The sequence below is a fragment of the Eptesicus fuscus genome, chromosome 7 (genome assembly GCF_027574615.1).
Source record: "Eptesicus fuscus isolate TK198812 chromosome 7, DD_ASM_mEF_20220401, whole genome shotgun sequence".
Classification (NCBI taxonomy): domain Eukaryota; kingdom Metazoa; phylum Chordata; class Mammalia; order Chiroptera; family Vespertilionidae; genus Eptesicus; species Eptesicus fuscus.
The window spans coordinates 106,201,799-106,217,623 of NC_072479.1; the positions used below are offsets into that span (position 1 = coordinate 106,201,799).

The following is a 15,825-nucleotide window of genomic DNA, read 5'->3' on the forward strand; positions in this document are numbered from 1 at the left end:
CCAGTATTCATCTACTTATTTAAGATTCAGCTTAAATGCCTTCTTTAGTAGTCCCTTCTTCACCTCCCAGTTTCCTAGCTCTTTGTACATCCTTTCTGGTATTATTACATTGTATCATCAGTATATGTTTATATTTCTGGATTCTCTAATAGACTGAGAGCTGATTGATGGTTGAGGCATTATATTATTCATCTTTGTAATGGTAGATTCCAATATAGTTCATGATAGATGCTTAAAAATATTGGCTAAATTGAAATATGAGAATTACATTTAAAATGGATTAGTAGCAATAATAGGAAATTCGGTTGCTAACTTTGCAAATTATATAAAAGTCATTGATCCCTACAATGCAACTATTACTAGAAAGATCAGAACTATTGCTTAAATACCAGCAGTCTATTGTTGGTCACTTACTACCAATTATACCTTGAGCCAAATTAAGTAGGTATTAGTACTGTTTCATTTTACAAATAAAAGGCTTAAAGAGATGTTTTCTTGTCCAAGATCAGGTGCTAAGAAATGAGAGCAGGATTCACACCATCTCATGCTCTTTACCAGAGATCGGCAAACCTTTCCTACAAAAACCCAAATAGTTAATATTTTAGGTTTTCTGGGCCATCCAATCTCTGCCACAATTATTCAACTGATTGTAGCATCAATTAAGTAATATGAAATAAATGACTGTGACAGTTTCCAATACGATTTATAAAAATAGTGGAAAAGATCCGGCTCGCAGGCTGCAGTTTGCTGATCCCTGCTCTTAACATTTACACTATTCTGTTATTTTTTCCTTCAGGCTCCAAAGTTTTCATTTCAATACATTTTTCTTAATATATTTTATTGATTTTTTCCAGAGAGGAAGGGAGAGGAATAGAGTTAGAAACATCAATGAGAGAGAAACATCAATCAGCTGCCTCCTGCACACCCCCTACTGGGGATGTGCCCGCAACCAAGCTACATGCCCTTGACCGGAATTGAATCTGGGACCCTTCAGTCCGCAGGCTGATGCTCTATCCACTGAGCCAAACCAGTTAGGGCATCAATACATTTTATAGCATAGAGTCTAAGTGCAAGCCACTGAGCTTGGTCCTGGATGAAATGAGGAAGATAAAATCCCTGACTTGAGGGACTTCAGATGCAGGAAGGTGGTACATAAACACGTTTATAGCCGAAAGCTGTCTTTGAAAAGTCAGAGCCAAGAGTCTAGACTGACCAGAGCTTTTCCTGATTGACACATGATGCTTTGGTGGCATAGGTGGCAATGGCATAAGCTTTCTAGTGAGAGAATCATAGGCAGAGATAATAAGAAGTGAGACAGAGGAGCAAGCACAAGCAAGAAGTTTTCTCTCCATCATTCATCTTCCATTCTCTTTAACAGTATTCTCTCTTTTCTGTACAAAAACCATATACACTTTGGTCCAAATCTTGCTTGCATCTCACCTTTATCCCTTGCTTTCTATTTTTTCCTTTCCTTTCTTTTTATTTATTTTTACTTCTTGACTACTGAATCATTGCTGATCTAGTTCTTCTGCAGCAGGCTCAAGACAAACTCAGATCACAGATTTCATCTGAAGTTTAATTCAGGTACATCAAAATGATGGCATGTTTACCTAAGGCGATGATTTTCAACCTTTTTCTCCTCATGGCACATAAACTAATTACTAAAATTCTATGGAAAACCAAAAAATATTTATTTTTTGCCAATCTGACAAAAAATAGATATACTTTTGATTCATTCACACCAGATGGCAATTGTTGTGTTGGCTGTTGTAATTTTTAATTTGACAATCTAAGGGAAAAGAAGTCAGGGCCCCTCACTCAATAGTCACATATCGCATGCTTTAAAAAATCTTGTGGCACACCAGTAGAAAATTGCTGATCTAAGGTAAACAATTACATAAGATTACGTAACATTAAAAAATGCCTTTTAGCCCAAGTGAAATATTAACTTAGTTCTGTCAATTCAGTCAAGGTTGAAAATCCTCCAGCCGATTCCAGGCAGTAAATAACACCCCAAATGTTTGACCAATTTAATATTCTTCTGTTTCTCTTGCTTGCCAATACTTCCAGCCTATCCTGTTAATCTCTCTCTTTTAATCTTCCTTATACTTTTTGTCTTCCTCTCCTCCATCCTTCCTCTTTCCTGTACTATTTTGATTGTTATTTCCTTCCTCCTTTCTGAAAATACCTTTTATTTTTTCCATAGACTATAGACCACCTTTATGACATGAGTTAAGATAGGAGAGAGGAGGATTTATTTGCCTTTCTGGGCCTTGATTTTCCTCAGATAGAAGTCCAGCTCCTTGCCCCCCAGCAGCACAGCCACATTGGCCTGGTTTTGAAGCAATGTATGCAAGAACTGCCCTGCTAGAACTGTTCCTCTAGAAGACTGCTGATTGTGGCATTCTTTCCCCTTTCATCATATTTCTTCGCAATTTTCTTCAAATGTCTCTTCATCCTTAGGAGTCAGTTTGACCCCCGTCTTGTGGCCCAGGGACAGTACATGGTGGGATTCGTACCGCTGTCCGTCGGTGTGCTGTCAATGAGCATGATGCAGTTCTTTACTAGGGCCTTGGTGTGGACCAGTTCATTGTTGGATGCATTGTAGACAACATCAGTAATTCTTGTTTTGCATGTACAACTCTTAGAGCCCCAGGAAAAGTTGCCCACATCTAGCCTCAAGGCACTGTACTTTTTGCTGCCTCCTCGCACTCCGCTGTGTGTATTCAGTGGGTACTGATCTTACTGTTGGCAGCAGGTCGGCCCAGCTCATATATTTGCTTCTTCTGATAGGGCTTTCTCTTGTCCCCAGCCTGTGGCACTTGTGCCAGTTGTCCAGAGAGATGCTCATGGCTCGGTGCCTACTGGGAAGAGAAAATGCAAAGTCACAGTCCTAAAATTATCTTTCAGAAATGTTCTTTGTTCATTAATTCAACTTTTATTGAACAATTACTTTATAGGAGGGCCTTTTCTAGGTGCTGGAGTACATTCTGGCAGTAAACAAAATAGGTAACAATAAACCAATCTACACTAATAAAAGAGTAAGATGCAAATTGACCATACTGTCACGACACCCACCAGCCAATCAGGAGTATGCAAATTAACCCAACAAAGATGGCGGGTTAATTTGCATACGCTGAGCAGCCGAGGGTGGGGCATTCCGCTTGCGTCATCGCCATGGCGACAACGCAGGCGTTCTGCACCACCCCAGCCACTCCAGGCCTCTGGGCAGCATGGGAAGGCGGAAAGGCGGCTCCGGCCAGAGAGAAAGGCGGTGCCGGCAGCCAGGGGAAGGAAGGCCCATTATTGCACAAATCTTCGTGCATCAGGCCTCTAGTTAGAAATAAACTATGACATAGAAAGTGTTCAGTGCTATGGAGAAAAATTCCTGAGGATCGGGAATTTGGATGGTGTGTTACTGTTACAATTTTAAAGATTGGTAAGGGAGCCTTGGTCGGCATGTTCAGTGGTTAGAGCATTGGCCTGTGCACCAGAAGGTCTCTGGTTTGATTCCAGATCAAGGGCTGTTACCTGTGTTGCAGGTTCAATCCCCACCCCTATTGGTGTGTGTGTGTGTGTGTGTGTGTGACAATCAAGTGATGTGTCTCTCTCCCATCAATGTTTCTCTCTCCCTTCACCTGTCCCCTCCTTTCCACTCTCTCTAAGAATCAATGGAAAAAATATCCTCACTCCTCTGGTAAGGATTCAAAAAAGAGATTGATAAGGGGAACTCATTAGATCTTTTGAGCAGATAAGTTGAAGTAAGGAAGCAAATCCTGCAAGTATTTGACTTGCATGTTTAAAGGATCTAGAATATTGGGAGGCAATAGAAGCAAAGAAACCAATCAGGATTATATTGCAATGATCTAGGCCAGTGGTTGGCAAACTCATTAGTCAACAGAGCGGCAAACCACAGCTTGCGAGCCTCAGTTTGCCGACCACTGATCTAGGCTAAACTTTAGGGGAATGTTTTCTAAGGATTGTTAAGGTAATCTAAGGATTGTTAAGCATTTTGAATTGTCTTGAGCACTGCTAGGTGATCTAATGTTTGGCACATATAAGTATTTGTGGAACGAAATGATTATGTAGTCAGTCAAATGGGTAAGGCTGAATTACAATACCAAGTAACTTGCTTGTGCACAATTCATTTCTCCTGCATACTCTGGGGGTGCTTATTATTGTGTTTACATTTATTTAGGAAAGAACATAAAAAACACTTTATATACACACTCCTACTCTTCAAATCAAATTGTAGGGGGCACATATCTATGTATTTTAAGTGGTTCCACAGCCATTTGTACAGTCCTCTATAGTCATTAACTGTACTCGGTCATCTTGCCTGTCTCCCAATAGTCTGAGTTCCTTCAGGGTTGGGATCATCTCACCTAGCATAGTGCTTGGCAACAATGCCTGTTGAAGTATACATGATATGATCAAGGGCATGGAAATAAAATAGGTGAGTTACAAACACCCTCCAGAGAATCTGGTCCGATTCCTGTAAAAAATGTTCATTTCCCTTAGGAAAAATGATCATTCGTAGCCTATGGCTGTAGAATTTAGCCCCTTGACGTCTAATTGTATTTTAAGCCCCTGATGAGCTAGAACAATGTTTTCTCGCCCTGTTTTAGTGCCTGGTAAACATCTGGGGAAGGGGAACTGAGCTTTCAGGGCCTGAGACTGCTCCCAGGAGTCGGAGTCGGACACTGATCACTTCACCCAAAGGAAATGGTCTTCAGTCAGCTCCTTAGAGAGAGCCTGTGCACAGGTCCCCTCATCCTCCCTGGACTCCCCTTTACCCCTCAGGTGAGCCTGCCCCCTTACCCTCCCCCTCAGGTGAGCCTGTCCCCTCCCCCTCCCTCCCCCTCAGGTGAACCTGCCCCCTCCCCCTCCCTCCCCCTCAGGTGAACCTGTCCCCTCCCCCTCCCTCCCCCTCAGGTGAACCTGTCCCCTCCCCCTCCCTCCCCCTCAGGTGAACCTGTCCCCTCCCCCTCCCTCCCCCTCAGGTGAACCTGTCCCCTCCCCCTCCCTCCCCCTCAGGTGAACCTGTCCCCTCCCCCTCCCTCCCCCTCAGGTGAACCTGTCCCTTCCCTCTCCCCCTCCCTCCCCCTCAGGTGAACCTGTCCCCTCTCCCTCCCTCCCCCTCAGGTGAACCTGTCCCCTCCCCCTCCCTCCCCCTCAGGTGAACCTGTCCCCTCCCCCTCCCTCCCCCTCAGGTGAACCTGTCCCCTCCCCCTCCCTCCCCCTCAGGTGAACCTGTCCCCTCCCCCTCCCTCCCCCTCAGGTGAACCTGTCCCCTCCCCCTCCCTCCCCCTCAGGTGAACCTGTCCCCTCCCCCTCCCTCCCCCTCAGGTGAACCTGTCCCCTCCCCCTCCCTCCCCCTCAGGTGAACCTGTCCCCTCCCCCTCCCTCCCCCTCAGGTGAACCTGTCCCCTCCCCCTCCCTCCCCATCAGGTGAACCTGTCCCCTTACCCCCTCCTCATGGGGTGAACCTTGAACCCAGGCTCCTCCTCTCAGACCTGCACTCTCCAGGACTTGCTTCCCTCAGCCTCACGCAGAACTCCGCCCGCGCCCCGTCCCCTCGGGCTGCACTTCCGCCCGCGCCCCGTCCCCTCGGGCCGCACTTCCGCCCGCCCCCTCCCCTCGCGCACAGCCCTTCCGCCGCGGGCGACCCGGCGTCGCGGTGCCGCGAGCTCTCCCTTCAGGTCGGGGCTGCCGGGCGCCAGGCGGCGGCGTGGCCTGAGGTGCGGGCCTCCTCCCCGCCGGCTTCCCGCCCGCCGCTCCCCCTCCGGCCGCCGCTCGTCCTCGTCACCTCGGCATCGGCAAGATGGCGGCGCCCAGGCCGCCGCCCGCCGGGCTGTCCGGCATCATGATGCCCGCGCCCATCCCGGACCTGGAGGCTCTCCGCGCGCTCACGGCGCTCTTCAAGGAGCAGCGGAACCGGTAACGCGGCCGGGCGGCCGGGCGGCCGGCGGCGGGAGGGCGCAGCCTGGCGGGAGCGGGGGCCGGGGGCGCGGGGAGCGGGGAGCCGGCCGCCCTTCCCCGGAGGCTGCGGCGGAGGCCCCAGGCCGCCGAGTCCCAGGCCGCTTCCTCCCGCGTCTGCCCTCGCGGCGCCCGAGCGGGGCGCTGACAGCTGCTCCCCACCTGCCGGTCCGGGCGCGAAGCAGGGGGACCTGACGGCCCCTGAGCCCTTCGCCCCTCGGCCGTTTTGGGACTGGAGCCGATGGCGCTCCTGTAACGTGCAGGCTGCGGGGCGAGGGTGGCTGGGAGCAGGTGACAGGGCGCACCGGACACGGGGCACGTTGGGGGTCGCACCATCGGGCACTAGGCGGGGCCGGGGTTGGCATCCCCTGTCCTCACTGCCGGCCAGGCCTCGCCGTCCCCGGGGCGGGGCGGCCCTGGAGAGCGCTGGTCCGGAGAGGCCCTTCAGCCCCCACGCTGCCCCCGGGCACCACAGCCAGGCCAGCAGGTGCCCAGGAGCCCGGCACACCCGGATGTGCTTCCTGGCCTTGTAAGCAGCGCTATTGGCCAATGTCTAGAAGCCTTGGATTCCTTGTCTAAGAAATGGGTGTGGGTACATCACTTCATTGCTGGGTCGTACAGAGGAATAAACGCAATGGCATGTGAGAGTATCAAGTGTGTGATGCCCTCAGTCAGTGCGTGTTTGAGTTTGTTCTCATCTCGGCCTCAGTTTTGTCATCTGTTTAATGGGAATAATGTACAGTACTAGTACCTCCCTGCTGGGATTATTGTAAGGAGCATATGAGATTATGCATTAAACCCTTAGTACGTAGACTAGACACATACTAGGTGTACCGGTTAATAATGTGGATTTTGTAATCAAAGAAAACACGATAATTTCAAGAGAAACATCAAAAGTGCTTTATTCAAAGTAATGTCCATCACTAGCTACACATTCCCCTCATTTTAGGGAGTTTGTGGATACCGTCCCAATGGAACTTTTCTTGTTTTGAGGCAGACCATTCAGAGACCCAATATTCCTCTTCGTACGTTGTGAAGTGCTGCTCAGAAAGTGCGTGTGCCATCGATCGGAACAAGTGGTAATCTGAAGGAGCAAGGTCTGGTGAACACGGCGGGTGGGTTAATACTTCCCAGGCAAGATCTTTTCACGTGTCTTTAACTGGTTTTGAAGTGTGTGATGGTGCGTCATCATGAAGCAGAATTACTTTGCCGTGTCTTCTGGCACATTCTGGTCGTTTCACTATCAAAGCGTGGTTCAAATTGATTATTTGCTGTCGGTAGCGATCAGTATTAACGGTTTCACCTGGTTTTAGAAGCTCATAATACACCACACCTTCCTGATCCCACCAAACGCAGAGCATTGTCTTCTTTCCAAAGCGATTTGGCCTTGCACTCAACGTTGATGGTTGACCTGGATCAGTGGTCGGCAAACTCTTAGTCAACAGAGCCAAATATCAACAGCACAACGATTGAAATTTCTTTTGAGAGCCGAAAACCAACTTCTGCGCACGGGCCACGAAGTTTCAATCGCACTGTACATGCGCGCCCGCACGTGGTATTTTGTGGAAGAGCCATACTCAAGGGGCCAAAGAGCCGCATGTGGCTCGAGAGCCGAGGTTTGCCCACTACTGACCTGGATCAACCCATGATTTGGTGCATTTGGGATTCTCAAAATAAATCCACTTTTCATCGCCAGTCACAATTCGATGCAGAAAAGACTTTCTTTTGTGCCGTTGAAGCAACACTTTACTGATGACTTTTCGGTTTTCCATTTGTCTTCGTTCAGTTGATGTGGCACCCACTTTCCTTCCTTTAAAATCTTCCCATTGCTTGTAAACGATCGGAAATTGTTTGCTGAGCAACGTTTAATCTTTCTGCAAGTTGTTTTTGAGTCTGACACGCATCTTCATCCAATAATGCTTGTAATTGCTGGTCTTCAAACTTTTTCGGTTGACCTGGACGTTCTTTGTCTTTCACATGGAAATCATCACTTTTAAAGCGTTTAAACCAGCGTTCACAAGGATCTTGAGATGGAGCATGTTCCCCATAAGCTTCCTGAAGTATACGATAACTTTCAGCAGCACCTTTCTTCAAAATAAAGTAATGAATTAAAACTTCCCGCAAATGCTCTTTTTTTGGCATGAAATTCGACATTTTTAAGCGTAAAAATATCTATGATGTTAACACCTTCAGCAAATTTGACATACGAAGTTTTGAAGCTTGTTGTCAATACAGCAAAATAGCACACACATCAAATCGCACACACATGTGTAACTCCATCTATTGAAAGAACCCACGTTGTTAACTGGTGCACCTGCTAGCACTGTTAGCTGATGTCGCCACCTCACACATTTGTGCTCCCCAATGCCAGGTTCTGTGGAAAGCCCCGTCTGGGAAGCCAGCAGACAGTCCTGCAGTCCCGGGGCTGCGCACAAAGGTAGAGCGAGCGTACAAGAAAGGGGTGCCAGGGTTGGGTTGGTCCGAATGCTCCCTGGAGGTCCCTAAAGTGGACCCCTTAGTCGGAGCACTTCTGCCTCAGGTCACAATGGTGGGTGTCTGCTGAGAGTGCTGAATGCTTCTCGGGAGGTCATGTGAACTGGTGTGGGACTCATGGGAGATGTGTTGACTGAGTTAATGCCTCAGTAGGTCTAAACCAGATGGACCTCTGATTAGTTGTCAGCCATTTTGAGCACCCACTGTGAAACAGGCTCTGTGTAGGGGCTGAGGTACAAAGGTGAAGGGGACATGATCCCTTTTTTCCAAGCTTATTAGGCAAGCTGCTGTGTAAACAAACTAATGGGAGGAGCTAGGCAAGAAGAGGTGGTGGCCCAGGGGACCGTGTGGGTCTGTTGGTTGGATCATGGACGAGCCAGGAAAGGTTTTAGACGACATTGGCTGCCTGGCTGACAGATGAGAGAGCTCATTAGGAAGAACAGTATATGCAGAGGGACCATAGGCTGATTCTGCACGGTTCCCCAAAGGGTTAAGTGAAATAACAGGAAAGTGTCTGGTACGGGAGACATTCAGACATCACACCCCTCTCTGTAACCTGGAGGATAAAATCCAAGACCCTGAGTCAATTTACAAGGCCTTTTTCTATTCTGCCATTGTCGGGGGGTTAATGGGGATCAGTGAGGGTCCTTTCCAGGGAGTGGCGTGATAAGACCTGCGTATTACAAAGAGCTCTCTGGCTGCCCTTGTGGGCGCTAAGTCAGAGACGGGGAGGCTAGAGGCAGGGGACTTTGAGGGAGCTGATGCAGAAGCCCCGGTGAAAGAGAAAAGTGCCGAATCAGGACATGGTCTATGGGGAGGGACAGGATAAACAAGTTGTATGGACAGGACTCGGGGACCAAATGCATTATTAGGGGAGAAGTAGGACACAGGTGCTGCCCACATTTAGCTCGAGTTTTTCTGGAGCCTGTCCTGTTCCAGGCAGGATTTGGAGACCAGGAAAGGTGAGCTGATGTGCAGGACTTGGGTGGGGAGGCGGTTGTGTGGTGAGAGTTTGTAAGGATTGGCTTCTGGGTCCTGGTCCTGCCACTGCTTCTCTGTGTGTCTTTGGACAGGTCACTAGTGCCCCTCAGAGGGGTCTCATGGTTTAGACCAGATCCAGCTGCTCCGAGAGGATCCCTCCCCGGCAGAGGAGCGCAGCGGGAGGGTGGGCCGCAGTGCCAGGAGCTGGACGGGAAAAGTGAAGCAAAATGAGGCCTCGGAGTAGCAGATAGAAAACATCAGACAAAGCAGAAACAGAAGAAAGTAATTGATGGAACAAGATTTGCATGTTAGCTAAAAAATGTATTTTGGGGGTCTTGGAAGACTTGATGCTACAAAACTAGCTTCTGTCTGTGACAGCTGGAGTGACAGAGTGCCATGTAGTGGAAAGAACAGTGACTCGGGAACCAGGTAGGACCTGGGCTTATCTATCTCTCTGGACTTCTTATTTCTCGACTTGAAAATGCGGATGATACCTCCCACTTTGTAGTGACTGTGAGGGTCTGTAACACTGTGTGTGGCGCGTGCTTTATGCCTGGTAGGTGCCATCTAGCACCTGCTGTTAAAACGTAACTGGGCTGTAAGCGACCAAGAACCCGGTTGTGCTTAATCTGCCTTTTAGAAAGCAATGAATGGTATTAAAAAGGTGGTAATTCTAATTTTGGGGTTTTCAGGGGAAGGGATGACAGGATCTCATTGCAACTTTTAGCCAACCTCCAACCCAGTGAGGTAATTCTCCTGTCTCATTGCAATGGTCTTGATATGTCCACAAATTCTCTGCCCTTCAAGAGGAGGAGGGTAATTCCTCTCCTTGAGTGGGGGCTGCATTTAGCGTTTGCTTTTAAATAAGAATATGGCAGAAGTGACAGTGTGACTTCTGAGACCAGGTCATGCACAAAAGGCATTGCAGCTGCTCACTGCTCTCTCTTGGACCACTTCCTCTGACACAGCCAGCTGCCATGTCCGAGGACCTCAGGCACCCCTCTAGGGATCTGCTGGTGAGGGATGGAGGCCCCCTGCCAGCAGCCACGGAAGGAACCATTTACAATTCCTGAGAAATCTTGAGCCAGAACCACTCCACTCAGCCACTCCCGACCCTCAGACCTGTGCGGACCCGCAATCTTACTGTTTTCAACTGCTAGATTTTGGGGTCATTTAATAAATAGCAGTAGATAATTAATATTCCCATCTAAATTCTTCTCGATGTGGATTAAACTCACATTCAAGAACCCATTTCTTGAATAGTATCTGAATCACTTAAATCCATAAAAAAATGCTTATGGTAATAAATTACCAGTATTAAGATCTTGCCCACTATTTCTTCTCAGAAGATAATTTTTTTTAACTTACTTTAAGTTTGTATTATACCTTTTATTAAATGTACATATCTGCATTAAAAAATATTTTTATTGCTTTCAGAGAGGAAAGAGGGAGAAACATCAGTGATGGGAGAGAGTCATTGATTGGCTGCCTCCTGCACGTCCCCTACTGGGGATCGTGCCCTCAACCCGGGCATGCGCCCTACCCTGGAATGGAACCATGACCTCCTGGTTTATAGGTCAAATGCTCAGCCACTGAGCCACACTGGCTGGGCCATAAATGCGTTTTTAACATTTAACATGTGATTTTTCTTGCTGTGCTCTGAGTCTTTGCAAATCTTGTTAAATTCTTTTTGGGATGTAGTAAGATATAAATGCATTAAAAAGTCGATTTTTGGCTTTTTCCTAGAAGTATTATTTTTCAACTTTTTAGTCACCTTTGTGATATATCCCTGTCTCTGCATTATCTATCTTTATGAAATACATCCAGATAACACATTTTATCCACTGTGTTAAAATGTGGAGCCAAGTGAGGTTGGTTGTCATACTCTGCCTCTGCTGTACATTAGTAGCCACTAGCTACATGTGGCTATTTAAGTTAATTAGAAATAAGTAAAATTAATAATTCTGTTCCTTACTTGCATTAGTCACTTTTTAAGTAGTCAGTAGCCACACGTGGCCAGTGACTACCTCAGTGGTATGCAGATATAGAATATTTCCATCATTGCAGAAAGTTCTGTTGCATAATGCTGCTCTATAATTTATTTTTTTTCTATAGAGAAGATTATGTTCCAGTTGTTGAATATTCATGAAATCATGTAACATTTGGATTCTACTTTCTATACATTCTTCTCATGCTGAACTGATACCTTCATTGCTCCTCCATCAGCTAAGCTTCTGAATGAAGTGAGCATTTCACAATCCCTGTATGCCTAGCATTTGCATAGAGTCTGATAATTGTAGGTACTGAACAAATTCCCGTGGAATTGCTTCTGTTTGTATCACTTATTACTCATTGTGTGTGATTGGTCTTTTTCTTCCATACCCATGTAGACAATAATTTTTTTAAGCCTTCGGTCAAGATGGCTTATTTTTCCTCTTCTGTCTGTGTTTAGTTAAGATAATTTTTCTGTTTACTTCCTTCAAGGTTTTATACATCCTATTTGATAGTGTAGGTACTTCCCTCTACTTCTGAATCCCTTTACCTTATAAACTCTATTTTTCATTTTAAAGAAAGCACTTGTTACATTCTAGTGTACCGTATAATAATTTACAGCGGTTTTTTATTCTCTGTCTCCTTCCAGAATGGAAGGCCCATAAGGGCAGAGATGTTTGGCTTTTTCATGATTATCCTAGTTGGATAATGCTGCTTGAATTTGATGTCTTCTCTCAGTTTGGAAAATTGTCAGCCAGTATTTTTTCAAATATTGTTTATCTTCTGTTCATTTATTTCCTTCTAGGACTCCAATTGCACATATGTTAAACCTTTCATTCTACTTATATGTCCCATAGGCTCCTTTCTGTAGTTCCTGTTCTCTCTGAGTTTCTGTTTGAAAATTTTGTACTAATTTGCTGTAGTTCTCTAGTCCTCTTTTCTGTGTCTTATTTGCTGTCATCTATTGTGTTCTTAGTTTCAGGTGTTGTATTTTTGAGTCATTGTATTGTAGAATTTCTATTTGATTTTAAAAAATAGGTTACACTGTTGAATTCATTTTGTCATTTACCTTCTTGAATGTACTAGTATTAATTATAGTTAAAGAATGTGCCTGATAACTTTCTATTGTCAGTTTTTGTCTTCTTGTGTTTCGTTATTTGGTTCTATCTTTTTTTTTGAATGCTGAATGTTGTGCATAAAAAATTGAGGTCAGTTTCAGGTATCTTCCCTTTGCAAATATTTGAAACTCAAAATCAAAACAATCTAAAAGTGATTTTTTTCAACAAATGGCGGTAGAACAACTTGATAGCTAATTGGATTAAAATGAACCTTGACCCCACACGTTGCACCATTTGCAAAAAAATATTTCACCATGGGTTATAGACCTAAACATGAAAACTAAAACTGTACCATGTTTATTATTATTATTATTATTATTATTATTATTATTATTTTAGAGATAAAGGAAGGGAGAAGGATATAGAGAGAGAAACATCGATGAAGAGAAACACCACTTGGTTTCCTTCTGCATGCCCCCTACTGGGGGGTTGAGTCCACAACCCGGGCATGTGCCCTGACCAGGAATCAAACCAGTGACTTCTTGGTTCCTGGGTCAAAGCTCAACCACTGAACCACACCGCTGGGCCTATAACATGTTTAGAAGAAACATGGGAAAATATCTTTGTGGCCCTGAGTGTAGGCAAACATTTATCCAGGACACAACACTAACCATGCAAGAAAAAATTGACTTTATCAAATTATATTTTATAAAACTAAAAACGTCTGCTCATCAAAAGAAATGAAGAAAATGAAAAGGCAAGCCACAAAGTCAGAGAAAGTATTTGCAATACCTATATCTGACAAAGGACTTGTTTTAGAATATATAAAGAGCTCCTACAACTCAATGATAAAAAGAAAAAATTGGACAAAAAACTTATGTGACTTATAAAGAAAGATATATAAATGGCCAAGAAACACATGATAAAAGTACTCAATAGCATTATTAAGGAAATGCAAATTAAAACAATAGTGAGATACCACTTTATGCCCTTAGGATGACTAGTACCGAAAAAAGGAAAATAAAAGAAACTAGGTTTTGGTGAGGATGTGGAGAAATTGGAACCCTTCTGCATTGATGGTGGGAATATAAAATGATGCAGCTATTGTGGAAAACAGTTTGGTGGTTCCACAATGAGCTAAACATAGAATATGACCCAGCAATTCCTAGGTATATGCCCAAAAGAATGGAGAGCAGGCACTCATATGCTTGTGTGCTAATGTTCATTGTAGCAGTATTTACAACTAGAGACCCGGTGAACAAAAATTTGTGCACACGACGTGGGGGTCCCTTAGCCCAGCCTGCACCCTCTCATAGTCCGGGACCCCTTGGGGGATGTCCACATGCCAGCTTAGGCCCGCTCCCCGGGGGATCAGGCTTAACCTGGCAGTCAGACCTCCCTATGGCAACCTGGGAGCCCTTGGGGGATGTCCGACTGACGGCTTAGGTCCACATTCTGTGGGGAGCGGGCCTAAGCCAGCAGTCGGGCATCCTTAGCACTGCTGAGGCGGCAGGAGAAGCTCCTGCCACCACTGCTGCACTCGCAGCCGTCAGCCTGGCTTGTGGCTGAGCAGAGCTCTCCTGGTGGGAGTGTACTGACTACCAGGGGGCAGCTCCTGCATTGAGCATCTGCCCCCTGGTGGTCAGTGCGCATCATAGAGACCAGTTGTTCCCGTCATTCTGCCGTTAGGATCAATTTGCATATTACCCTTTTATTATATAGGATAGCCAAAAGGTAGAAACAGTCCATGTCCATCAAAGATGAATAAACAGAACATGGAATACAGTGGAATATTATTTACTCACTAGAGGAGGCCTGGTGCATGAAATTTGTGCACGGGTAGGGTCCCTAGACCTGTCCGGTGATCAGGGCTGATCTGTGGGGTGACCGGTGGGGTGATTAGGGGGCCCCTGCTGGCACCTGCCTTGGCCAGCCTGGAACCGCCCTCAATAGCCCTGCTGCTGCTGCCGGTCACCTTCCTTGGCGGGGTGATCAGGGGCCCCACTAGCACCTGCCTTGGCTGGCCTGGGGCTTGCTGGCTGGGGGCAGCTCCTGCATTGAGCGTCTGCCCCCTGGTGGTCAGTGTGTGTCATAGTGACCGGTCGTTCTACCTGTTGTTCTGTTGTTCGGTCTATTTGCATATTAGGCTTTTATTATATAGGACTAGGGGCCCGGTGCATGAAATTCGTGCACTGGGTGCGTGGGTCCCTCAGCCAGACCTGCACCCTCTCGAATCTGGGAGCCCTCAGGGGATGTCCTACTGATGGCTTAGGCCTGCTCCCCGTGGTTCTCTGCTCTCTGCAGACTTGCCTGCTTGATGCCACCGCAGGCCCTGGTGTCTGCTCTCTGTGGGGGCCCTGCAGGGGATTGCTTGCCCCTCGCTGCCATGGCCAGGGGCAAACAGGGCCCTGCTGTCTGTTCGCTCACTGCCGGGGACGTTCCCACCCCTGGCCGCTTGCGCATGTGCCGGCTTGGGGTGATTAGGGGGCCCCTGCTGGCACCTGCCTTGGCCAGCCTGGAGCCGTCCTCAATCACCCCACTGCTGCTGCCGGTCACCTTCCTTGGCGGGGTGATCAGGGGCCCCACTAGCACCTGCCTTGGCTGGGTCCCGGAGATGTTCCTGCCCTGCCCCTGGCCGCTCAGCGCCTGCGAGCGTAGGCCCGGATTGGCCGGGGGTTGTTCCGGGCCTATGCACAGGCCTACAGGCTCAGAGCGGCCTGGCTCCCGCAGGCTGCTTGGTGCCAGTGTGCATGCAAGAGGCCGCCCCGACCCTCGCCGCTCGGTGCCTGCATATGCAAATTAATCTGCCATCTTTGTTGGGTTAATTTGCATACTCGCTCCTGATTGGCTGGTGGGCGTTGCGTAGTGACAGTCAATTAGCATCTTTCTCTTTTATTAGTGTAGATGAGGAATGAGGTACTGATGCATGTTGCATCATGGATGAACCTTGAAAATGTTTTGCAAGGTGAACAAAAACAGACATAAAAGGACAAATATTCTTTGATTCCACTTATCTAAAGTACTTAGAATAGTCATAGAAACAAAGTATTTTAGAGCTTACCAGGGAATTGGGACAGTGCCGAGGGGGTGAGGGTGTGATGGGATTATTGCTTAATGGTTACAGAGTTTCTGTTTTGGAATTAGATCTGGTAATGGTTCCAAAACATTGAATATAATTAAGATTGCTCTGCTGGAATCTTGCATGCAGGGCTAGCCAAAGTAGCATCTTATCTGACGGTTCTGGCCCTGAGAGCTCACTTGCAGGGGGATTTACCTCTGCTTTTTGTGACCTCTGAATACCACAGGGCTCCTTGTGGTCTAT

At 46.9% G+C, this 15,825-nt stretch overlaps 1 protein-coding gene and 1 pseudogene across 5 annotated transcripts in view; one reads left to right on the forward strand and one right to left on the reverse strand.

Moving 5' to 3' along the window:
- Window positions 1–868: 868 nt before the first annotated feature.
- LOC103298640 (40S ribosomal protein S8-like) lies at window positions 869–2,851 on the reverse strand (annotated as a pseudogene).
- Window positions 2,852–5,650: 2,799 nt separating this feature from the next.
- Window positions 5,651–15,825, forward strand: part of ATXN10 (ataxin 10) — a 127,822-nt gene continuing 117,647 nt past the window's right edge. For all 5 annotated transcript variants that reach the window (XR_008556684.1, XR_008556685.1, XM_054719634.1 and 2 more), the window contains exon 1: window positions 5,651–5,940. Coding sequence is in view for 3 of the 5 variants with exons in the window: in XM_054719634.1 (XP_054575609.1) it covers window positions 5,825–5,940 (116 nt within the window). In the remaining 2 variants the exon portion in view is untranslated. The remainder of the gene's footprint in view (window positions 5,941–15,825) is intronic.